This window comes from Haliotis cracherodii, unplaced genomic scaffold (genome assembly GCF_022045235.1).
Source record: "Haliotis cracherodii isolate W230 unplaced genomic scaffold, xgHalCrac1.p SCAF_15, whole genome shotgun sequence".
Classification (NCBI taxonomy): Eukaryota; Metazoa; Mollusca; class Gastropoda; order Lepetellida; family Haliotidae; genus Haliotis; species Haliotis cracherodii.
The window spans coordinates 25,153,342-25,180,834 of NW_027266270.1; the positions used below are offsets into that span (position 1 = coordinate 25,153,342).

A 27,493-nucleotide genomic window follows, 5' to 3' on the forward strand; every position below is an offset into this window, starting at 1 on the left:
ACTCATGTAAGCAAAGTCCCCACAATGGTTTTACGACATATATCAGGTATGTATCTTAACATATGCACACAATAATCATGTTAATTTATTTATATATTTTGGTCATCTCACCTGACTGAAAATCCAGCAGGCTTATGTCTGATATTATGCTTGAATGTCTTTAATCCTGTCACTTCACATTGGTAGATACCATTGGTCATATGTCAGACTAGCGGTTATGTTAAATAACTAGATTTGGAAAGACAACAACTAGTCCCTACAATTGGACATGTCTACACTGCTTCACTATGACTGAAACATGAATCTGAAGCCTTTGTTCTATAATATTTTGAATGTCTCCTTGTGAATAAAGACAAAGTTGACTTATGAATTTAAACTCAATTATTCTTTCAATATACATTCTGACGTACAGATGCTAGTACCTTTCTGAAGCAAGTGATGAGTATAAACGGGTGATGTTGCTGACAGGGTTCTACATGATGCAGAAATGTGCATCCAGTCCTACGAATGTCTAGAATGGATGCATAAACAGGGTTAAAAATTGGCACTAGTCCTATAGTCCTTACCAAACTGCCCAAAGGTAAAGGTATCATACGGACTAGTAGAAAATTGCCATTTTTAAGGGTTTTGCTATATGTTATCATTATAAGGACTAGTGGACGAAAACTGTTAGTTTCTAACGGAATGCACAATAAAATCCTCATTTCCTGTAAATAAATTATTGGGGATCTCCTGCTTGTAGTTACAGTACGGATACCATGTGGGTCTTGATGATGAGGGGATGGTGGTAGGTTGATCGGGTTAGGTAGTCCTCATTTCTGAAAGAGATTTTTGGTCGACATGAATCTTTTGATGTGGATGGCTTCTTATAACTTTCTGATATTGTTGTTTTTGAGACTGGATGCCTTGTGTTTGTTTGTTTTTTAACACCACACTCAGCAGTATTCTAGCTATATGATGGCAGTTTGTAAATAATCGAGTCAGGACTAGACAATCCAGTGATTGACATGATGAGCATCGATTCAGGCAATGGTGATAGGATGACATGCGTCAGCGAGCCTGACCACCCAATCCCGTTAGTCACCTTTTATGGCAAGCATGGGTTGCTGAAGACCTATTCTACCCCAGGTCTTCAAGGGATGCCTTGTGAAATAGTTTTTGCCCCTAAAATGTTGCAGTGGATCCCAAGAAAATAGCTAATCTAAATGTCGTTACAGGACACCTCATCACTTTGGGTCTTACATTCAGAGCTGCATGCACAGAAGTAAACTTGTGATGAAGTTCAAAACCTTGTGTGATTGTACAAAATAAAATGGAAATTTCATTCATTCCTTTCTGCAGAGGTGGATCGATGCTCATGATATTAATCACTGGATTGTCTGGTGCAGACTCGATTATTTACAGACAGCCGTCATATAGCTGGAATATTGCTGAGCGCGGTGTTAAACAACAAACCAACCAACCAACCAACCTTTCTGCAGAGCTCCAGAGCTCCAGAGCTCCAGAGCTCCAGATAACCTTTTGAGCTATTGAGTTTTTACTCGAAGGTTTCTATTTTAATTGGGTTATTACATTTTTCATTGGGTTACCGATATTTTTTCACACATCTATTCATCACTCTATTGGGTTTTTCTTAAAATGAGTAAGCATTTTGAGATTTAAAAAAAAAAATGAAATAATGTTTTAGATGTCTATGACGGTGCCAAATATAGGCTTGACTCGGAAAGTAAATTAACTCGTAATTCTGTTTCGGAAATGAGCTCCATTGTACGCATGCTGAAAAAGCTTCATTGGGTATTTACACTCGCTGTTTTCAAACATTTGAGTTTTTCGTTTAATGCATGTGTTTCTGTATGCAATTTAATTGAAAGTAATTGGGTTTTGAATAGTTTTGGGGGATATTTTACGCAAATACGCAGCTTATCTGTAGCTCTGGAGATAGTTTCAGAAGTGAGATGGAATCTTGATCTGTTTCCAGTGCAGTCTCTAGCACGGTATGGATGTCAGTGATGTCGGCGTGGAGGCGATCCAGGAAGAGGTAGTTGTGGCTGCCGATAACCTGGATGATGGTTCTATAGTTGTGTTGCCAGGACTGCGGGTACGACATCTATCATGACCTTCCATTTGCGCAAGTGGCGGGCAGTGGGGTAGCTTAGTGGTTAAAGCTTTCACTCTTCACGGCGAAGGCCTGGGTTTGATTCCCCACATGGGTGCAATGTGTGAAGCCCATTTCTGGTGTCCCTGGCTGTTATATTTTTGGAATTCCGTTAAAGGGCATAAAATTGGAGCGGTTTTGTTTCTTAACTTAGGAAACTGTTTTCATTTAGTTGTGTAGCAAATGGTTGAGTGCTTGAGTTGGCTTTAATGCCGCTTTGAACGATATTTCAGTTATGTCACAGCATGTCAACTGGATTTGAAAGCCTGAACAAGCTAAACCTAGGCAGGACAAATGATGATCAACCACTCAATGCACTGCACTTGTCCATGTTAAAAGATTTCATATTAGGGCTGTGTATTGGCAAAAAGAGTGTATTGCAAAATTTTGTGACACAGGTATGTGTATTGATATACCGTATTCGACGTAAAAAGCGCCCAGCTCTAATAAGCGCCCACGGTGACATTTGCTAAGATATTGGCAAGTGAACAATCCCAATTAGCACCCCTTCCGATTGATCAATGTACACAAGACTTATTTATTCGCGTATAATAAGCACTCATGTGTTATATGCACCCTTAATTATGGGTAATTGAATTATGGAAAAATATATCTGTCATACGTAAATTTTCAGCATAAATAACGATATTTATCTTTCAACTCAGTTTTTTTCACCAAAATAATATTCTAGTAAAAGCCCCCTATTTCTAATTTTGAGAGCGCCCTGGGCACTTATTACGTCGAATACTGTACGTATTGCAATATGCTGGAAGCTAAAGTGTTTGATGCTGATTGACACTGGGTATACATGAAGATCCTATGTTCTTAAGTAAATGTGACTGACCATGGTCAGGCGCCACCATTTGGTAGCCATGGATACAGGGGAGATAACATGAGAGAGAAATCACTTCTGCGTTCTGACATTTTGGCAATGAATTTCGAAGGGAAACATCATTTGTGACTTATTGTCTGTGTAGATTTTACCTCATTTATCAGGACAAAAATATTGCAGTACATATCATTTGAAATGCATATTCCACTACTTTGGTATACCAGTAATATTATGCAGTCGTAATATGTATATATAAACAACTGTCATATAGCTGGAATATTGATGAATATGGTGTTAACAACAAACAAAATAACTATTTAAATGGTTTTTTGAACTTTAGTAATACATAGTTGATAGTTACACCAAGTTAAGACAGTTGAAATTAATTTGTTATGTATGATTTGTGAAATATATTAAGGGTCAAAATGATCAAATTACTGCCTTAAGCATTTGTTAATTTTGACAATTTGTTTGTTTCATCACACCTAAAGATAATTTGTTCTGTCCTGCAGGTGGCGCTGTCACCCAACATTATTGAACTCAGTGACTCATTGAGCGGAGAATCTGGCGATGACATATTTGTGACAGATTCAGATGAAGGGGACATTGTGCAAGACTCTGATTCAGAGGTACACGATCATGCTTTTATTCAATCATTTTCTTAATTTGTTTTTTTATCAATTTCATATGATATGTGGCTCACACAATGGATATAAAGGAAATTAAGTGATTGTTAAATGGATGTTCATACGGAGGATAAGTATATGAAGAAAATATATAGAACCATACCAGGGGTAGACACCTTTAGTCATATAAAAGTAGTCGACAGCTCAGTTTGGACTGGTGGTTATGTAAGACAACTAGATTATGGAAGAAAACAACTAGTCCTGCAAGATTCCCTTGTCTCTGAGGGGGCGGTCAGGTAGCCTAGTGGTTAAAGCGTTCGCTCTTCACGCCGAAGACCCGGGTTCGATTCCCGACATGAGTACAATGTGTGAAGCCCATTTCTGGTGTCCCCCGCTGTGATATTGCTGAAATATTGCTATAAGCGGCGTAAAACCATACTCACTCACTCACTCACTCTTGTCTCTGAGTAACCGACTGGTGTCAGTGTCCTGCTCTGATTTTTTAAAGTCAGTATTCATAGATTTATGTAATGACATTTACTGAGCATTCCCTGGCAAGAAAAGTTAACACATTTTGTTATGGTCACTAAGATATTTTCATCTTGAAATCAATGTTTTCAAACTTTTCAAAAGTTTTCTACTTTACTATAGTGCAGTGAATAAAACTCCATGCCTACACTGAAACTCAACAGCATGCTGTGCACAGTGGTCTATTAACTTACTTCAGCACCTATTCGATACTTACTGTTATGCCTTTAAAGGGGAAGTGTACACGCAAAAATCACTTTCTTGCTTTTTCTAAACAAAACGCAATTTAAGAATTAGTTAGTATCTGTGTTTGAAAATATACACTCATTTTTTTTCACAGTGAAAGTAGGAAGCTCACAATAGTGTGAAATTGATATGCCGTTATGAGGCCTTCGTTTTACGAGCGAAATAGGCCTGAGTTATCCCCCTTAGATTATGAGGTAATTGGTGCCAATTCAACTGGGTCCCTGTCTATTCTCAACGCAAAAGATATCAAGGACCAGTTTGCGGTAAAACAACATGGTCTACGACACACTCCGGCGCAGTGGTGACTCAGCATAACACAATTCTGGCTGGCATCTGAGATGCTAGAATCACAAAACTGTACCTACACCACGTGAAGCGGCTCTAACAAAGCATGATGACGTCATAATGTTTATCAATTGGCACCAATGACGTCATATTGCAAGGGACATAATCCATGGTGTTTTTGTTATGGAAATAGAACACTTGGTAAATGTGAAAAATATAAATCGTTTTAGTGCAAAAATATGTTAATTAAATATGATGTTTTTATATTTTTGTCTATGACACTTCTATGTTAACACTTTTAATGTGGAAAAAGTACAAGAAAAAAAGGTTCATTTCCGTGTGAACTTGCCCTTTAAATGATCATCTAATTCAGCAATGGTGATTATTTGAGAATTGACTTCAATACAAGCATTCTTATAACTATGTATGTCAACAATCATAATTTCAGAGACAGTTGATTTTGGAGATAAACAAAACAAAAATTTCACATTTGAAACCATGCTTTGCTTTCTGTTCCAAATTTAATTTAGCGGAGTTAACTCTACAGGTAACCTAGCTCTACATTGAAAACACAGTATGTGTAACTCCATTCTGCCATGACTAAATAAAACACAAACTCTTTGGTTCTAGCACCCTTTGTTGCTTTGATGCCGAGTTCCATGTTTTGAGTGGGTTGTCGATGTGAATTACAGTTTCACCAACAACAGCCTTTAAAGACCGTAATACTTCACACAAACATATGACATTCATTGAAAGCATATGATTATGGCAATTTGGAGAGCTAACACAGTAATTTCCAAGTTCATGGTAAATTTAATCATTACCATGATTACCAGACAACAAAAGTAAACAACAACACAAAATCGTCATTTGGCACAAAATGCAAAACTATCCTTGTCCATTCCATTATCAATCCAGAAACAGTAGTGTGTTAGAGGATATGGCCTATTTGGGGGGATGGCAATGAAAACATACATAGAGAAGAAATTTCTTGGTTAGCCAATCAAATGTCTTGGAATTCCTTACAGTTTATTTACCAGTATGTAACAGGTGTGGTAAATACACCACTTTGAAAACATCTGTTGTGTTAATTCTGTCTTTCATTTCGATCTAGTGCATGGTTGTGACTGATAATAGGTCTTCAGCAACCCATGCTTGCCGTAAAAGGCGACTATGCTTGTCATAAGAGGTGACTAACAGGATCGGGTGGTCAGGCTCGCTGACTTGGTTGATGCATGTCATCGTATCCCAATTGTGTGGATCAGTGCTCATGATGTCAATCACTAGATTGTCTGTTCCAGACTCAATTATTTCCAGACCGCTGCCATATAGCTGTAATATTGCTGAGTGCGGCGTTAAACAACAAAGAAACAAAATATTTTTACCCCCGTGAATTCTGTGGTAGAATATGTCCCCAGTTTCCAGTGCATGTATGGGTCAAGTAACGGAAGACCGGGTGGTCACAAAGTATGACAGTTATGACCAGAGTGTTTGTCGTCATGCTGATTATGTTTCTAATAATAATAATAAGAGTAACAATTCATCAGGGTGTATCGGTACACTTAATGTTCTGTGCATCACGATACGAGTACATTTTATCAATGAGTAATCCACTTAAATCTAACTGAATTTGTTTAGGTTGGCTTTTTGTCAACTCAGTTTGATGCTAGAATATGACTCCCAACATGACAAGCATCATGTTTTTTTGTAATATGTATCATATTGCAATCTTATTAAAGTCCATATGAAACACTAAAATGTACTCAAAATGACTGGACAATCTCCATGGTCTAGTGGTAGAGCGTCTGCCCGGAGAGCGGAAGGTCCGGGGTTCGAATCCTGGACGTGTCATACCAAAAGACGTATAAAGATGGTACTTGTTGTTACCCTGTCTGGCGCTCAGCTTTAAGGGGCTAAAACAAGGACTGGTCGGCTCGGAGTCAGTATACTGTGTCTGAGTGGGGTATTCATGTTAAACTGCGGCATGGTATCTCAGTGAGCTAGCACTATAAATCGGCATGAGTCCGGACTAGTACAAGCAGCCACACACACACACGTACATGCACGTCGCTATAGAAGTGCAATAATCTTGGACGCAACGTTTAACCCCCTTTCACCTCAAAATGACTGCTTTTAAGCCAGTTAAATTTTTGTACAATAGACATTTCAGTGTGAATGACTCATAGATATGTGTACAAATGTATTAACCTACTCCTTCCTTCCCTTTCTAACCCCTTCTTGCGTATGATCTCATTACAACTGTTTCCGTTTTCTCCAAAAGAGTAATGACGTGGACGTGGAGAATTCAGCCCCACCATCGCCACGACAACCAACAGCAATGGATCCACCATTACCTCAACTCCAACCATCACCACAGCAACCAACAGCAAGTGAACCAGCTCTACCTCAGCTGCCCCTACAGACATCACCGACACCTGGAACTGCCAGGGAAGAAGGGACACATGACCCACCTACTGGTGGAGGGGAGGTAACTGTGGCTGATCCTCCATTACCGCCACCAGATGTCCCCACAACACCTGTTGTTCCAGCGAGTTCTGCCAGGACACAGTCATTACTAAATGCATCTTTGGCAGAATTCCGATCACCAAAGCGTCGGAAGAGGAGCTCTCCAGAAAAGTCGGCACCAACAAATGTAGAATCAGACGATGATAGTGATGTGAGTAATTTTGTTTCCTGATCATGTTTGTCCAATTTATATTTGTAGTTCCATCAATTAAATATTTTAGAGAACCCCCTCCTTTATGCCTTGCTTTTTTTCTGCTTGTTCTAACACAGACAGAGATAATAATGGGTGGTAGCGTTAACCCTAACGTAATGTATTGTTGTTCATGCTATCAACCACTGGCTTGTGGGAAGCCCTTAATCCGTTTTAATACTTTACTTGTATTACATCATAGCCGGTATTCAGCAGCGGGACCGGTGGGAGCTGACATCTCGTATTCCCAGATAATTGGCAGCAGTGAAGTAGGAATATATATGTTTGAAAACGGAGGTACCGTATTTTCTTGAGTATAGTGCACACTTTTTTTCCAAAAAACACAGCTGTGTAGAAGGGGGTGCGCATTATACACGAATTATGAGTTTTGATGTTTTTTCCCCCCATGGAAAGACATTACCGTGAGCATGTAACACCGGAAATACCATGTCAACAAATCCATACTGAAGTACGCAAATTATTCATGTTATTACACTGTCTGGCTATAAAAAGTGTTCTTTGTATATCTGGACTTATGTTTGTTACTTATTTCATTAATTTTATTCAAAATATTGTTTTAATTAATTTCGGCGAAATCGTGTGTGAAGCGATCGGAGGATCGCACAACTCACCATTATTAACAGCAACCTCGGTCAGATTACCGCTATTGACGCCTTGAAACGAACTTTAGTTGACAGAGAATGGATACATATATCATAAATGCCATACTTTGACGCGTTAAAAGTCATATTTGTTTTTGTTGGACGATTCTATGTCAACACGTAATTCTCGCGATCACGCGATCACGTGCACGGGAGCCTTGACGGTGAATGGTCAGACTGGTTCCATGTAAAAAATAATACCCGGCAATAGCGATCAGCTGCTTCGCTTAGGGTTATTATTATTTTTAATATGTTTAGTAAAAGCTGCATCTAAATTAACAAGATATTGGAATAAATTATTCCTGATTAAAAAAAAGTTTCATATACCATTTTTACCGATCCTTGATTTAAAAATACTGTAAAGTTATATCATTGGGTGTGTCTTGACCGAATCACCGGTAGATTCCAAGAAAACGTGTGTACAGCTGATTGCTGTGTCCGGCTTACTTTACGAGAAAATACACAAGGTAATCTTAATCCCTGGATATAAAACAATGCCTAGTAGAACAAAAAATACAATTTAAAAGGTAAATCAACATGTCTGGTGATTTTTTATCTCAAATTTCAAATCTGTACTGACAAAGTTTCTCATCACCCGTTCGTTTGCCGGACTTCGTTGAACGGTGTAATTTTTTTCTGCGCATAATATTCAAATTTCTTTTTTTCCAAAATATTGAATCTGCTAGAGGGGGGTGCGCATTATACATGGGTGCGCACTATACTCAAGAAAATATGGTATATTGTCTGATATTCTGTTTTAGATCCTCTAGTTTTCACATTTTAAGACCTCATTTTCCTTTCTATGGCATCAGGAGCGCCGTGATACAACGATGTATTTCCTACATAGATCCATTTCATCACTGTCATGACATGCACCCGCATGGACACCTTGTCCTTATTTTCATTGTATCGTTACAAACTACAATCTCCGCTCTTTCCTTCAGTGCTGTCCAATCTGCTTTGAGCCCTGGACAACATCTGGTAGCCATAGACTGGCCTCTCTCCGATGTGGTCATTTGTTTGGTCAAAGGTATGTGCGTGATGCCTCATTAAGATGATTTGTTTGTTTATTTGTTGTTTAACGCTGCAGTCAGCAAAATTTCAGCCATATGACGGGGGTCTGTAAATTATCAAGTCTTGACCAGACAATCAAGTGATTGACATCATGAGCATTGATCCACGCAATGGAGATACGATGACATGCATCAACTAAGTCAGCGAGCCTGACCACCCAGCCCAGTTAATCGCCTCTTGTGACAAGCATAGTCACCTTTTACGATGGAATACGATGACATCCAACCAAGTCAGCAAGTCTGACCACCATATCCTATTAGTCGCCTCTTAAGACAAGCATGGGTTGGTTTCTGAAGACCTATTCTAACCCGGATCTTCACGGGTTCATTAAGATGTACATGTTTGTTGCTGTAGGGTTGTATTTGAGTTCTTATTTTACAAGATAACTGTTAACAAACTTTGTGTTTTATTTTCAAGATAAGGTTGACAAGATAGGTTTGTTTTCGTTTGTAGAATTACGTGGTTTATGTGATTTGAAACCTTCAATCAGAATTGAGAAATTTCCAAATTCATGTTAATTATGTTTATTGTCAACATTATTTTGAAAAAAATCTTGAAGTATGTTGTCCCTACATGACGAAAACTGCTGTGAGGCATGTGTTCGCTCCTTCCTCTGTGAAATACACCTTGTACGTAGTCCTACAAAACATGCTTCGTGTGGCATAGTTAATGTACACAGATGCCTCAAGCAGTTTCAAAAGGGAAGCAGATCATGATAACATGCCGTCCATCCCAGATTTGAGGCTGGGATGGGGGGTGGGGGCTGCCCCAAATTACACCCGATGAGTCATTGGGTAATAAGCTCAAATGCTTCTTGGGCAAATTTTGTTTCTTTCACAGTCTTTTACAGGAGTGATCATATAAGCTAAAACATTACGGGTAACACACAAGTGAACAAAATAAGTTCCTGTCTGGTAGCCCATGGCTAATTTCTTTTCATTCTGGCAAGTTTAAATAAACTCTAGGTAGATCCTAGCTTGACTAGCTAGCTTAATTTTCTATCTAGTGAGCTACAACAAGTAAACCTTCCTTCTGCATCTCAAAAAGGAAATGTTCAATTGAAACATAAGATCGATTCTAAAAACAGTAATATCGCCTGTGATTCATTTTACAAGAAAAAGATGACTTTTCTCGAGTGGTATCCGAATGGATCACATTGTTTCTATTGGCTATCATTCTGCAAAACTATTAATATTGATATCAGACTGAAATACCATTTAATTTCCTTGTACTTGGTAGGGTAGAAAAATGGCTAATCAAATCTGAAATGGCTAGTAAAAAATAAACAAAATGATCCAGCTAGCCTGACTGGCTAGTGCTGGTGAACAATTGTTTCACACACTGCTTCACACAACCCACTATTGTCTTGTTCACAGCTGCATCGACAAGTGGCTCAAGGGTCAGGGAGGGAAGTGCCCGCAGTGCAATGCCAAGGCCAAGAGACAGGACATCCGAGTCCTCTACACGAAGTCCATCAAGGTTACCATGGTTACCCAGTTTAGTTACCAGGGCACCGTTCCACAATGCGATCTTAGCGCTACAACTATCGTAAGCCAGTGTTAAAGTATGGTAGTTACGATCACCTTAGCGCTAAGATGTCTTTGTGGAACAGGGCCCTGGACAAAATATGTATGTCACCTTAGAAAATGTGCAAGCTCCGGGCTTATGGGTCATCTGAATAGACTTTATTTAATTGGTCAATTGTTTTGTATCTGGAGGTAAAGATCCCTTGCAATACGGTTCCTATCTTGACAGTGAAGTCATTTTCTATATTCAGGTAAATGAATAGTAGCCTAACTATAACATACTGTGTAGAATTGACTCAATATTGAAAACATGGCGTTAGTATATTATGCCAAAAATTGTATTTCAAACTGTATGGTCATCCATTTTATAAGTCACATTTTATATAAGGCTATGTTGAAGTATGGCATCTATGATCATCTTTGTGGGTCCAGTACTTGATGCAGTCTAAGAAGGAGAATCTCACTGATTATGTTGTCACTGCAGGCAGTGGACACCACAGAGAGAGATCGGGCGCTTGCTGACCTGGAAAAGGAAAAAGAACATCGGCGGAAGGCAGAGCTAGAAGCTGCACACTCTCGCCTTCAGTATCAGCTCTGTATAGAGGAGTGTAATCGCTTCAGACAGGAGCTGAATACAGCTCGCACACAACTCCAACAGTTGAAGTAAGTACATCCCTGCCTTCAGTATCAGCTCTGTATAGAGGAGAGTAATCGCTTCAGACAGGAGCTGAATACAGCTCGCACACAACTCCAACAGTTGAAGTAAGTACATCCCTGCCTTCAGTATCAGCTCTGTATAGAGGAGTGTAATCGCTTCAGACAGGAGCTGAATACAGCTCGCACACAACTCCAACAGTTGAAGTAAGTACATCCCTGCCTTCAGTATCAGCTCTGTATAGAGGAGTGTAATCGCTTCAGACAGGAGCTGAATACAGCTCGCACACAACTCCAACAGTTGAAGTAAGTACATCCCTGCCTTCAGTATCAGCTCTGTATAGAGGAGAGTAATCGCTTCAGACAGGAGCTGAATACAGCTCGCACACAGCTCCAGCAGTTGAGGTAAGTACATCCCTGCCTTCAGTATCAGCTCTGTATAGAGGAGTGTAATCGCTTCAGACAGGAGCTGAATACAGCTCGCACACAACTCCAACAGTTGAAGTAAGTACATCCCTGCCTTCAGTATCAGCTCTGTATAGAGGAGAGTAATCGCTTCAGACAGGAGCTGAATACAGCTCGCACACAACTCCAACAGTTGAAGTAAGTACATCCCTGCCTTCAGTATCAGCTCTGTATAGAGGAGAGTAATCGCTTCAGACAGGAGCTGAATACAGCTCGCACACAGCTCCAGCAGTTGAAGTAACCAACCGAAAGGTCTGTTTTCTGACTGGCCTATCTGTGGCTACCATTTGTCACCAAATACAGGAATACCATTTCCATAATGGTTAATGTTTATGGATCATCTAGCCCATAAGGGAAAACTGATTGACCCACGTTTTGTACGGTGATTAGTGTAAAGATACAGAATATGTTACCATGGTTACCTGGTTGGTTGGTTGGTTTGTTGTTTTACGCCGCACTCAGCAATATTCCAGCTATATGATGGCAGTCTGTAAATGATCAAGTCTGGACCAGACAATCCAGTGATTGATATCATGAGCATCGATCCACGCAATGTATCACCGTGACCTTATGGTGTGGGTCAGTGCTCATGCAGTCATCCACAGGTGTACCTGGTACAGGCTGACATTTCGATTGGTCTAGTGAGATGCTCTCTTAAGATGGTAGATCTATGGTCGTAGTTAAGCAGAGTCTGTAGCTAGTCTGCTAGTTCACCAGACTTCATTAATCTTGTTCATATTTGAAATCAGTAATTTGTATTTACATCATTACAAGCTATAAGATAAATTTGTTACTTATCCTGCATTACTCCTTAATGCATAATACTGCTTGTTCTTGATATCATGAGCATCGATCCACGCAATGTGTCACTGTACTCGTTCCCAGGGTCGTCCAGAAGAAGATCAGATTGGTGGGTCGACATCAGCTGCTTGCACTCGCTACAGCTGCCTGTGTCAGTGAGCATCCACTTTCAGCGTGGAGCGCACGGATTGTTCATCTTGGTTTTGCTGGATCTTCCCAGGACAGCCCAATAGATTATTCTTCATCCCTCCCCTATCTTTAATTGGGGTGGGGGGCATGGGTGGCCCAATCGTCTAAGGTGCCATGATTCGCTGTACAGAGTTGCTTTTGAGTCCCCTGGGCATGCCAGAAACTTATGATTGTGGGTTCAAATCCCCGTTCGCCCCGATTATGTTTCTAGGTTTGTCAGCACCATACCCATGCTCGTGGGTTTCACCAAATTGTTAACTGTCTGGGACCTGCATGCCGTGATATTTCTGGAATACTGTTAAAAGTGGCGCTAAACCCAACACACTCACTCCCTCACTTGATTGTGGGCACGGAAGACAACCAAGAGCTTCTGTGCCCGGTAAGAGCACTCCGTTGTTACATCCGCCGGTCCAAGGAATGCCATAGATAACAACGACGCTTGTTTGTACCGGTATCTGCGATCTCGCAAGTGATCTCCCTCTGGCTGCGCGCCATCATTCTCCGCATGAGATCCGTGCAGTCGCCTCCATCATGGCGCTAGGCAGCAACTGCTCTTTACGTGCCATCATGGAGGGGTGATCCAACACAGTCTCCGCCTGTCACTACCTGCGAGACATCACTTTGGAGGATGTGCAAGGCATGCACAGTTTTAGTCCGTTAGCACTGGCCCAACAGGTCACCACTTCTAAACACTAATGACCTCGCCTTCAGTCCAGAGCCGGCCTCTGGACCTCCCCTGGCTTAAGTGCCCTGGAGTAAAAGGTTCATGCCCCACACATAGGGCTCGGTACGTCAGTCTACAACTTTAACTTGAGAAAGGTTATCGTCTATGGCTCCATTGTAACTGGACACACTGCATACCTGACTCTTGGTTCCCCTCTGTGGATTGGTTATTTGCGGCCGACCACACGGCTGAGGACTGGCTGAGGGAAATTGAGTTCTGAGATGAAAGTCCACATCTGAAGGTATGCCCTCCACCGATTCCTTCGGATAAAGATGCATTGAGGAGTAATGCAGGATAAGTAAACAATCTAGAAGATATTTTATAGATTTGTATACTTATCCTGCATTACTGCATCTAAAGAGACCGCCTGTCACAGAGCTGCCTCTCCACAATGCCTTCCAATGTTCCGGACCCCACAGTAATGTGAGTATCCGTGACGTCACTTCCCTCGATCACGTGGGAGCTGTGTTATAATGTTGGCCTCTCAGCTAGTTGGAACATCTTCCTTCAAGTAAAAATATCTTCACACAGCTCTTTTCTCTGTCAAGAACAAGCAGTAATATGCATTAAGGAGTAATGCATTATAAGTACACAAATATAAAAAAATATCTAGGATTTTACTGGTATTGAACTCTGGTAGCGTACATATATTTTGGAAAATGTCTTATGTAATCATGGTAAATATAGTTAAAAAATTGTCAGAATTCTGTTTCTTTAATCTAGGTCTCAATTGAGCAGTGGTCAGCGTCTCTCCCAGACTTTGACACCAGATGGCGCTACACAGACGACAGTCAACACATCAGGGAAGAGGTTCGTCATGGACAAAACAGTGAAGATATGGGAGGTAAGATATACAACTTGGTACTCAGTGGGCATCCAGGGTTAAACCGGTTCCCAGCAACCGATACTAGTCGTAAGAGGACAACTATTGAATCTATTGGTCAGGCTCAATAACTTGCTTGATTACATTTCATCCTTCTCCAATGGCGTGGATCAGTTCTCACAATGTCAAACGATCGATGTCGATCACCGGATTGTCTGGTCCAGACTTGATTAATGACAGGCCAGCCTCGTATAGCGGGAATACTGCTGTGTGCGGAGTTAAACAACAAACAAAGTTACAACTTTACAAATACCAGGACTGGAAAATCCGGAAATCAGATGCACATTAGCAGTGCCCATCATTGTGTCATCAGGGATTCCAGCGCAGGATTGGGCCACAGTACCTAGCATCTGTTGTTGGTTGGTTGGTTGGTTTGTTGTTTAACGCCACACTCAGCAATATTCCAGCTATATGACGGCGGTCTGTAAATAATCGAGTCTGGACCAGACAAGCCAGTGATTAATATCATGAGCATCGTTCAAGGCAATTGGGATCGATGACATGCATCAAGCGAGCCTGACAACCTGATCCTGTTAGTTGCCTCTTACGACAAGCATGGGTTGCTGAAGACCATTCTACCCCGGATCTTCACGGGTACCTGTTGTAAGACAGCATGGAGAGTTGCACTTGATGTGAACCAAGGGTTTGCCTGGGCTGCACTTTGTACATGTGCCCTGATATTGCTTAAATGTTGCTTCAGCTTTAAATAGAATTCCCTCATTCACCCACTTGAACTGATAATTGAAAAATATGCTACTCTGCAAATTACTGCGTCCCTTTCTCGCTGTGGATAGTTGCCAGAAAGTTTATCCTTTTTACAAGTTTTCTAAATGTCAAATGTTCTGTCATACAGTGTATTACATTGTTGTGGTACCCATGAAGATCCAGGGAGAAGAATAGGTCTTCAGCAACCCATGCTTGCCATAAATGTGACTATGCTCGTTGTAAGAGGCGACTAACGGGATCAGGTGGTCAGGCTCACTGACTTGGTTGATGCATGTCATCGATCCCCATTGCGTGGATCGATGTTCATGATATCAATCACTGGATTGTCTGGTCCCGACTCCATTATTTACAGACCGCCGTCATATAGCTGTAATATTGCTGAGTGCGGCGTTAAACAACAAACAAACCAACCAAACAAACAAACATCCCTGCAGCTGTAGGAGTGTTATGACATGTTTTGATGTAAGATAAGCTGAGTATAAACATCCAAAATCAGTCAAAATCACCCAATACCTTAATGTCTGTATGTTTCCTGTTCCAGGCTGGCCAGTGTCGGGTGTTGGCGTATAGCTCCTCGTTGGGTGCCCTCATTGTGTCTCAGCCCTCCTCAAGTACACTCTTCCCTGGGTTTGGTATTAAAAAAGTGAGTTATTTTAGCAAAGAAGTGAATAGCTTGTTTGCCATTAAACCCATGTTTATATCCTGCTTAACTGTCAAGACTGTTGTCTTTAATTAAGCTAGATTGTGCAGAGTTGCTTCCCCTTGGTCATGTCCAGATCAAGCTCCTTCCCTGCACTTTAGGTCTTTGTTACACTGCAGGTAACATCCCTGCCACGATTGTGAAAGCTGTCATTACACGGATCGTGAAATTTGACCTCTAACCCCAAATGTTGTGACGTTTATATTTTAACGTATGTCTTCAGGAATGCCATCATAGTGAATTTTGAAAATGTTTATGATTCACTTACTATTTCCCAGATGAATTTTCATTCGGTTTGTTTTATCAGATTGGTTTGAGATTGCAGACTAATCGAAAAATAGCCAATTTACCCTGTGTATTCTTTCTATACAAATTGAATGATAGTTGAAATCAAATAGAAATTTCAAAATGACAACAGGGGAAGAATACCCGGCATAACAACAGTTGTCACTGAGTTGCACCCATAACGATCAGTCGGTTGCCAGTTCAACTCCAAACATGGTCATGGCCACTTAACACTGTTGGGAGCTGTGACTGCTGGCAGCGGTATTATAGTGGGCTTCACGAACAGGCTATCGCTGTGTCAGGAGGAGATAATTGTGTGTGTGAATACCAGATTTGTCCTGATTCACCTTTAACTCTTCAGGATTTTGTATACACTACGTTCTTAGAAGATAAAAGACAGAGACCTGATGTGAGGTAGGAAATATAGCACTACAATGACGTCAGATCTAATTTTGGAATTTCCAAACTACTGTCACTTATTGACTTTAGCCTTGAAAAATCACTGTGACGTTATGGTGTGGGCCAGTGCTCATGCTGTCAATTTGATTGGTCCAGTGAAATGCTCTCTTAAGATGATTTTAGCTGAATGGTAATTCCTTAAAACCAAGGGTAGGTAACCTTTAAAATTTGTTTGTAAACATGGTGAAAATAATCTGTAACGCTGGCATGGGCATAGAATTGTTTCTAGATAGTAAACGAAAAAGGATGGTACTGGTAGATCAATGTTTGTAGTCTGTACCAGGGGTCTGGAAACTGTCATATGACCCGGACATGTCCGATTTGGAATCTCAAATGTCCGGTTTAAAATATTGCATACCGGACATATAAATTTTTCTGTCCAGACATTTTAAAATACAAACAGGATCCAAATAATTGATTAGCGTTATCGTATCCCTTCAGCGAATTCAGATGAATACCGAGGTATAACAAACTTGGTCAATAAAAGTATGAAATTTGATATAAAACATCACTAGACTTGATGATTTACCATTTAAAATGTATTTCCTGCTCTCCAAGGCATTGTTGTTATATGTAGAGATTAAGATTACCGTGTGTATTTTCTCGTAAACTAAGCCTGGAAATAGCAATCAGCTGTGCACACGTTTCCTCCCAATCTACCGATGATTCTGTTAAAATGTACCCAATGATACAACTTCAAAGAATTTAGATGCAATGGTCAGAAGAAATTGTATCGGAAATTATTATTTTATCAGGAATAATATATTACAGTATCATGTTATTCTGGTTGCAGCTTCTACCATATATCCTTAAAATTATAAGAACCATAAGCGTAGCACTTTGGTACAGATGGTATGCAGGATATTATTTACGTATCGAACGATTGGGATTTTAAATTTTCCAGACCCCTGGTCTGTACAGGTTTTTCTCTAGACATACTCAGAGGCTGATATTGTAAATCTTGAAATTAACTCGAGCGTGAATTTTATATGCCAAAAATGCGAGTGGTTTTGGCTCGCATTAATTAACTTCGCATTTATGTCTCCAAAATGACTATCAACAATAAGTCGGCCTCCCTGCACGCTTTGGATAGCGTAAATACCAACTTGAATATATGTACAAATATGGTTTATTTAGCAGCAGTTGTAACAAGTGTATAACAATGTCATTCAAAGAATAGGAATTACACAATGGGCATCCTGTGAGTTATCACTGCTGGCGCCAAGGGTTCTGCCCACTCGTGTCAAGTTTGTTGACACCTTCTCCACATACCAATCACTGAACTGTTGTGAGTTCAGTTATTTTTTTGCCTTTGAACCTCCCTTTTGCCAGTTAACAGAATAAACATATAAACTGTGTGTTGTTTTCAGGAAAACAATGTTGATTGCTTTTACGGAACTCCTCTATTTAGTGCTAATAAGCAGTGATGCTATTTGCTGTTTGATTCTTAAGGTTGGATTACGGTAAGGATATGTATCATTCCGCTCCGGAAGGGAGGGGGGGTAGTCGCATTGATATTGAGTCACATCTTTGGCTAGGGGTCAGCAGTTGTATTAATTTGGAGATGCATTAATTTCCAAATTTACAGTATTTGGGCCCAAATCTGCAGCAAATGTCATTAAATATTCCCAAAATGGATTTGAAAGTTTCCCAATTAATGTTAATAACTAATAGCTAATTTGGGGCGGTGGTGTAGTCTAGTGGTTAGAGCGTTCGTTCGTCATTAAATCTGAAAACTCTGCCGTTCCCAAAATACATTTGGTGAATAACTTTTTTTCTAAATTCATGATGAGGTCACTATGTTCCTGAAGCACAAGATTTGTCAGTAACTTGATCAATAAATAATAGAAACACCAGTATGTGGGCGTGTTTTAATAGTGAAATTGCCTGTACAAGTGGAGCCCGCCTGATATGGTCAGAATGTTGCAATATATTCATTTGAAAGCACGCTTGGATTTAATTTTAGTACTGAAGAGTATGATTATTGCCTTAAAGTGCCTTAAATTTGCTGACTTATATTTTCTTGCTTTAGATTCAGTAACCCATCTAAGACTTCATATTAAAAGTTGTTAAAATGATTATTAGTTCTCTTAGGCACCATCATCTGCACTAACTTTGGTCATTGGTGATGTGTCCCGTGATGGTGACGAACGGGATCGGGTGGTCAGGCTCGCTGACTTGTTTGATGCATGTCATTGTATCAAAAAAGCATAGATCGATGCTCATTATAGCTGGAATATTGCTGAGTGCGGCGTTAAACAACGAAGAAACAGGTGATGATGGTGTGAAAAATATTTTGATTTGATAATGTGAGTTGTCTTCCTTTGTTAAGATGCCGGAATAACATTATCATGTGAAGAAAGAAGGAAATGTTTTGTCACCTGGGCTGTATATCTTTAGCTGTGACTGAAGAAAGGTTTTATTTAAGACATGTTTTCAATATGTATTTACTTCTCTATGCCTTTAGTTGAGTGCTATGGACTTCAAGACATCCCAGTACATGACTATCCATAGCAAGGCTATCCGGGATATCTGCTTCCATCCCACATTTGACAATGGAATTCTGCTGAGCTGTGGTCTGGATAAGACTGCCAAGATGACCAGCATCGTGAGCAACACTGTTGTACAAACGTATGTAATACAACAAAGGATGGGGGTATTAGTTCCAATAGTGTGATGGTACCTTCCAACAACCCCTGTGAAGATCTGGGATAGAATTAGTCTCTAGTAACCAATGCTTGTTCCCTGTGAAGATCTGGGATAGAATTAGTCTCAAGTAACCAATGCTTGTCCCATGTGAAGATCTGGGATAGAATTAGTCTCAAGTAACCAATGCTTGTCCCCTGTGAAGATCTGGGATAGAATGAGTCTTCAGTAACCAATGCTTGTCCCCTGTGAAGATTTGGGATAGAATTAGTCTCAAGTAACCAATGCTTGTCCCCTGTGAAGATCTGGGATAGAATAAGTCTTCAGTAACCAATGCTTGTCCCCTGTGAAGATCTGGGATGGAATTAGTCTCCAGTAACCAATGCTTGTCCCCTGTGAAGATCTGTGATAGAATTAGTCTCCAGTAATCAGTGCTTGTCCCATGTGAAGATCTGAGATAGAATTAGTCTCTAGTAACCAATGCTTGTCCCCTGTGAAGATCTGTGATAGAATTAGTCTTCAGTAACCAATGCTTGTCCCCTGTGAAGATCTGGGATAGAATTAGTCTTCAGTAACCAGTGCTTGTCCCATGTAAAGATCTGGGATAGAATTAGTCTTCAGTAACCAATGCTTGTCCCATATCAAGATCTAGGATAGAATTAGTCTTCAGTAACCAATGCTTGACCCATATCAAGATCTGGGATATAATTAGTCTTCAGTAACCAATGCTTGTCCCATGTGAAGATCCGGATGAGAAATGGTCTTCAGTAACCAACAATGCTTGTTTTAAGAGGCTAATGGGATCCGGTTGTCAGGTTTGCTGACTCGGTTCATGCATGTCATTTTATCTCAACTGCGTGGATGAATGTTTACAGACCGAAATCATATAGTCTTTTTGTGATTGTGGTGTCAAACAGCAAATGAAAACCTTTTGACAAGCTGACTTTCTGGCTTTATGTAGCTTGTTGTGAAACTCCACTTCAACCGCCATGCGTAGGTTCAGGTGTGGAGTCTGGCTGTGATAATGGCTTATAAAGATTCTCTGCTACTCAGTTGTCTCTTTGAATGAGGGGCATTTTTGACAGTATTTGGGTGTAGATTTTTCTCCTTAACTGTCATAAACTTACGAAAGGTTTGGACAGTCAGGTTGACACAGTTGAGCTTTTTCCGGACATGTCCACATGTGTTATTGTTATTAATGCTGCTGGGACACATTGAATAATGACACTGTTAGACTTTTGAATGAATATCACCTTCGTAACACTAATGATAGGAAAGCATGCCATAGGACTGAGATGGGAGAGGTGCCGGTACAGCTCAGTCCCATCTCCCACCTATCACGTCTCACCCTCACATACCCACGGAATGCTCACACTCACCTGTCAAACACCACTCATGTTCACCCCCGATTTCGCAATATAACTGGAATACTGTTAAAACGTTAACCCCAACTCACTCACTCACTCACTCATCCCCCACCCCCACCCAGAACCCCAACCCCACCCCCATCCCCACCCCCATCCCCATCCCCACCCCCATCCCCACCCCTATCTCAAATGACGCATCCGTCCGTGGTCTAGTGGTAGAGTGTCTGCTTGGAGAACAGAAGTTCTCGGGTTCTAACACAACCTGCGTCACACCAAAAGACGTTAAAAGATGGTGCTTGTTATTACCCTGTCTGGCGCTCGGCATTAAGGGGGTCAAAGAAGGAATGGTCGGCTCGGAGTCAGTATACTGTGTCTGTGTGGGGTATTGATGTTAAACTGCAGCATGGCATCTCAGTAAGCTTGCACTATAAAATGGGCAGTAGTTATGACTAGTACAAGCTTGCATGCACGCACACATGCACACACACACACACACATGCATGTGTGCAATAATATATAAGTGCAATAATTTTGAACACAATGGTAAACCCTATTTTACCTCACCTCGCCCATCCCTAAAAACGCCCATGCCCACAGTTTCATATCACACCTTTAACACATCACACAGAGTCACTCACATCTCACACTCCAACCAACTGACTGCTTCACGTGTGTCTGCAGGTACCACACCCCAGTGCCAGTGTGGAGCTGTATGTGGAACATTGACGACCCCAACTACTTCTATACAGGTCTGATGAACGGCTCTGTGCTGGAGTTTGACATCCGCAACACACAGACCCATGTCCAACAGCTCAACACAGGGGGCAGCAAGTCACCTGTCGTGGCCATGCAGTACGTACCCCGGGACCACACTGCACTGTTCAGGTAACCAGTCTTCGAATATTTGAATAACTGGCTAACAGGCCATTTGGGTACTCCATAACGAAGCGGGTCACTTGTCATAAGAGCCAAGTAAATTTAGTCAATTATTGGGCTTGTTCATGTCATGACATTGGTTGTGATTGTAGTCTGCAGGGATGAGAATCTTCCGCGGATCCGTGAATTATAGTAACCACAAATTTGTTAAAATTTGATGCTTACCCCCCATAAACACCCCCAACTTATGGACCACGCTCCATTGCAAAGAAGTTTCAGCTGAAAAGGAAAATATCCATTCTCATCCCCGAGTCTGACAATTGCTGTCAAGTGATTTCTCCTCATGCTATGGACCACTGGTATGTTTGGACCAAGTTTGGTTATGGCTTGATGTGATTGGGATGATGACACTCAAATAATGATAATGGATGTTCATTATGATCATGATGATCATCGTTACCAGTGATTGTTTTTTTTATTATTAGGATTACAGGTGTTAATGAGTAAATGATGCATCAAAATATGATTTGGAACCAATGGTGTTTCAAATGTTAATTTTCCGCTTATGAAATAATCAGTGACGCCTCCAAGGATATGAGTCTCCAAAGAACTTGCAAGATACAGAAATCCCTACTTATGTCACTCTGGGTACAATTCTTTCTCCTTCCCTTGGACCAAAATCTGCATAGTCTTGCATGATATTTCTGAGATACACTCCTGCAGTAGTGTCTTGTTGTCTGTGAGGACAGCATTTAATGCAGTCGATGTTTGTTCAGGGTTTTGTGGCTAGCAAAATATGACATTTTCTAGTCATACAAATACACCTTAATATTTTACATTGTGAGTTCCTATGGATGCAAAACCATAAGGCTGTTTCAATAATGAAATTATCAAAATGTAGATCATATCTTACCTAATTATAAGTGACATTTCTATTCTGGTAGAAAATACTCAAAGTTCAGGATGTCAGTGGGTAAATTTTCTTCAATCAAACATTAAAATCGCCGTCTATACCAGGCTTAAGCTTGGGAGCATATGCAAAGATAGGAAATTCTTGGAACCCAAGTGAAGCTTGTCACATGTCCCTTAATCCCGTATTTATACCTTGGACCCTGAACTTTATTATGGAGCCTCCTGGACTAAACAAGTAGATCTTCCTGTGTCTGTGTCCTAACTGTAGAATTTGATTGTTTGCAGACCAGGAGGTCTGGTCGTGGGTCAGCTGGACAGAACAAGTTTCTTTGAGAACAAGGGAGCAGAACAGCCCCGGTTGAACTTCCTGCCTCTAGAAGGTGGGTGCAGTTTCCGGATGTCAACATCTTTTGTTGAATAAAAACTGCCAAATTGCTGATATGGCATTATGTAGTATTCACTCACTCACTAATGTCATCATGTGTGGAAATCTTTAGTTTGTTTAGTGTCAATATACATACAAGTTTGTAGGGCTTAAGAAAAATAATAGAATTGGTTCTCAGGCAATGGCTTTTTAAATTGTTGCGTGGGCAGTGGGTTTTTGGTTTTGGGAGGTGGGGGTGGCTGTTCAAGCTAGTATGTAACCAAATTTTTTAACTACAATTTCTAGGGAAATCATGTTATTCTTAAGTATTGTAGCATTTAATTGCCAGGGTCGTGTGTTCAAGACGTGGAATATTTAAAGATTTTTATATAATTTTGGATAATGGAAATAAAAACGGAATGTGTGACAGACTTTATGATGATGTGGGCGGTGCCTGAGAACCTAGACTATTATTTTTTTAGCCTAAAACTTTCCATTTTATGCACTGGTACATTTTAGGTATTCTCAAAGCTGATTGGTCAATTGTAGACATACTATGTCACAGTGTTTCATTGGTGATATGACTGACATCTTCCATTGATTTGTGCTAATGATTTTGTACTGTGACTTTAATTTAAGAGATGCTTCTGTGGTATTGTAGTTGGAATTGCAAGAGTTGTCTCCCCTTTGACCATGGTACAACAAAATGGATACCGGTAGATACCATGGCAGATTGGCCACAGTAGTTGATAAATTCAGAAATATTCTGATTTTGTATGAACATAAAGAATGATAAGAACCCCTAATTGTTGAAAGTGTGATTTTTTATATTTCCAATAATCTTTTTTGAGTGTAAGTGGAATAAGCAACTTTGAATTACGGACTATGTCCCTTGTTATTGAATGTTCAGGTCCCTTGGCAAAGGCTCCTGATAAAAATCATTCCTTCACTTGGTACAAGTAATGTGTCATTCCTCCCAGCTCATTGGTTACTCCCTAAATGTGCAGAGATTTATCAAGGATTCCAAACTAAGTGCCCTTGGAAGGCAAATCGGGAAACCATTATCTTTTGTTCAAAATATTTATATTTAAAAAAAATATGATTTTCCTTACTTCAGAGGTACATTTGTATTTTAGCAATGAAGTTTAACAGTACCGACAATGCCGAATCTAAAACTAAGCATTAAGCCTCTTCCTCCGTACTGGTGATGTCAGCAAGTCATCTCAACCATAACATCACTTACAACTGTAACAGCATCAATTGGGAAATGTTTGATTCCAATTTGGGAATTTGCTGCAAGTTTGGGGCTGAATATCGGCCTCTAAACTGGTCAAGTCAAATCCCTGATGTATAACAGATAGTGCCTCGTTTCTGTATGTGTGATTCTACAAGCACTATCTTCATGGGCACAGCTACACTAAGTGAACTCAGCAGACAGACTAGCATACCGTTAATTCCAACCTTTAGGAATGGATTGATTACACTTTATATCATGTGAAGCCAACCGTTGGCACCAACAACTCACTCACATGCCTGATATGCTGACATTATTATTATTATTTTTTCAGGAAGTTTAACAAGCTTAAGTTTTGATAACCACACCCGCCATCTGTTAGCCAGTTTCCGACCTACAGCTAAACACTCCATGGTCAGGCACCAGGTACGTCGCACACCGCAAGGGCTGCATTGTCACACAATGTGTGAAACTGATACTTAAAGTTTTAGAGGGAAGATATGTTTTATTCCTCAAAAACTGACTTCCACTTGGTTGAAATCAAGCATTATCTCCTGGGAGATATTGATGCTGTGAAATTGCATCATAATGCTTTGTTTTGCAACAAGCGATGTCATTGGTTGCCATGGAGTCACAATAAATTGACATCACTAATCTCTGCAACTGATGCTGTTAGCAGTACTTCACACTCAAGACACTGCTTATTACTGTTTACAAACTGAAAAAGTTGGAAGAATGATTTATGAAGATAAATAGAATCTCACCCTCATGTCTTTTGATATCAAATTTATCGACACTCGTCATTAGAACGCGGGATCGGATGGTCAGGCTCGCTGACTTGTTTGATGCATGTCATCGATCCCAATTGTGTGGATCGATGATCATGATATTAATCACTGGATTGTCTGGTCCAGACTCGATTATTTACAGACCGCCGTCATATAGCTGGAATATTGCTGAGTGTGGCGTTGAACAACAAACCAACCAACTTAAAACACCTTGGCAAGCCTCAGGGTTTTAAGCATGTATTAATGCTTCTTGTATTTTATCATAAATGCTGCTTGTTGAGATTTTCTATTAGTTCAGTAATGCTGATGATTAATCTAAGATGTGGTAAATGCTTCATATTGATGTGTAAAATGATGAACCATGTCCCATCAGTCTCTTTGACATGGGATCTTTTACTCCGATACGATTACCCCTCATGTGCCAATCAGATGTCATGTTTGGATGTCATGGCCCTCAGAAATGACAGGGTGTATAAAATACAGTGTCTCAATGCTTTGCTCACCCTACCAAGAATTTAGAAGCCTTGATGCTGATTGTCCAATTATCTACTTATGGTTCACCTGACACAGTCTCCTGTAGAATTGTTGTCAAATCTTCACTCAGAGAATCGTATCAGCGTAAAAGATCTGATGTTAGTGTGATTAATGTTTCCCAAATAATGGGATATTGGTCAGCAATAGAACCTGCAAAAGTCTTCACTGACCCGTGAAGATACAGTGAGAACTGGTCTTCAGCAACCCCTGCTTGTTGTATCAGGGCCCAGTTGCACAAAGCAACCGCTAAGATGATCGTAACTCCCATATTGTAACATAGGCTTACAATAGTCATAGCGCTAAGATCACTTTGTGCAAGTGGGCCTTGATTCTTTCATACTCAAAAGGGACCGCTAAGATGATCGTAACTCGCATACTGTAACATAGGCTTACAATAGTCGTAGCGCTAAGATCGCCTTGTGCAAGTCGGCCCTGGTGGTAAGGCTCGCTGACTATCCTAATTACATAGATCAATGCTCATGATGTCAGTCACTGGAGTGTGTTGTTCAGACTTGATTATTTACAGACCACCGTCACATAGCTGAAATATTGCTGAGAGCGGCTTTAAACGATAAATAAACCTGGGAAAGCCACAAGCAACTTCAGTATATAGAAACTGAAGTTCGTTGACTGGCTGACAGTATGCTACTATTACCTAAATTTTGGCTGTTGTACTTGCAAAAAACGGATCGTTCTATTTCTCCGTCTCTGCTCCAGCTGTGTGAGATGTCGTGCAGCAACCTCAGCACAGACCCTGGCGTCACAGACAACCTGTGCTCGTGTGACCTAGTGCATTGCTTCCAGGGAGGCAGGACACAGTCAGTGTTGTCCAAGTCTGCTCTCATCCCAAACCCGAGTGACCCCAACAAATTGCTTGTATGTGCTGGTGATGAGACGTCTAATGCTGTGAGTACATTTCCAGTTTTGAATGCTTTCAATAATGTCAGTACTGATATCAGAATTGTGCTCCTGATTTTGTACAGTGACTTTAATCTAAGAGTTGCTGTTGTGGTTTTGAACAAATAGTCTTGGCATGGTAATGGGATTTGCAAGAGTTATCTCCCCTTTGACCATACTCCAATGATACGGATGGTTAGCATGGGCACATTATAAGGTTTCTGAAATGATCCATAATGGGATGTCCTCAGATCTGTGTTGAGAGGCAGTGTGAGTGAGTGAGTGAGTTGGGTTTAACACCGCTTTTAACTGTATTCCAGTTATATCGCGGCGTGTCAGCTTAATGTGGGAGGAAAGCCCGAAGTAATGCAGGTCTCGGACGTTTACCACTTCGGTGAAACCCACGAGCACGGGTATGGTGCTGACAAACCTAGAAACATAATCGGGGCCAACCGGGATTCAAACCCACAATCATAGGTTTCTGGCGTGTCCAAGCGACGCAACACTGCACAGCGAATCGCGGCGCCTTAGACGACTGGGCCCCCCGTGCCCCCCGAGAGGCAGAGAGAACTAACATCTGACTGAATACATTTGTGAGTGAGGCACAGGATTTAACAAGATGGTATCTGTTCCAGATTCATGTATGGGACTGCAGTAGTGGTCAGCAGTTTCAGAGGATTGCAGCAGGTGCCTTCGTGGTGGATCTCACAACGTTTGCTGTCAACAGTCAACACTTCCTGGTTGCATTAACTGAGAAGATGCTCAAAGTTCACAAGTGGTGCTAGTTAAAACTGTCGTGATGAGGAGCAACTCATGTCGTTGCCAAGAGCAAACTAAGGGCATTATGAAGTCATCAAGCTGTTTGTCCCATAACAGACATGTACCTGTGGCTTTACATTTGGTTGTTTTACATTGTCAGCTGAAATAGCATGCTTCACTACTGTAAGGTGACACAACTGACTAATAAGCTATACAATGAAAACAGCTCTTTCAGTTTGTCTGGAGAGTAGTTACAAATTTGTGGCAAAACATTAAAGACACTTTTTAAGGATGTTTTAGAGGTATATACCTAAAAAATTGCCTTGAAATAAAAATCTTTCGACAAAAAATGCAAACAAAATGATGTTTTTGAACAGCATGTTTTCAACCTGCCTTTTTAAAATTTTAACCTTATCATTTTTACAAAGTAGAAAAAATTAATAATTGCACAACCCACACAACCACTTACACACCACCCACAACCACATGACCCACATGACCAACACAACCACTCAACATGACCCACACAACCACTTACAACCCTCAACCACATGACCCACACAACCACACAGCACCACAT

At 40.6% G+C, this 27,493-nt stretch overlaps 1 protein-coding gene across 1 annotated transcript; it reads left to right on the forward strand.

Moving 5' to 3' along the window:
* On the forward strand, positions 1 to 27,066 carry LOC139461981 (E3 ubiquitin-protein ligase rfwd3.S-like). The gene is made up of 15 exons (XM_071243473.1): positions 1 to 46; positions 1,979 to 2,098; positions 3,500 to 3,616; positions 6,954 to 7,349; positions 8,995 to 9,080; positions 10,501 to 10,603; positions 11,135 to 11,313; positions 14,207 to 14,327; positions 15,634 to 15,735; positions 19,004 to 19,167; positions 21,231 to 21,434; positions 22,623 to 22,717; positions 24,270 to 24,361; positions 25,975 to 26,163; positions 26,790 to 27,066. The coding sequence occupies exons 2-15, from the start codon at positions 1,997 to 1,999 to the stop codon at positions 26,937 to 26,939; spliced, it is 2,100 nt and encodes a 699-aa protein (XP_071099574.1). The 5' UTR covers positions 1 to 46; positions 1,979 to 1,996; the 3' UTR covers positions 26,940 to 27,066.
* Positions 27,067 to 27,493: the final 427 nt, after the last annotated feature.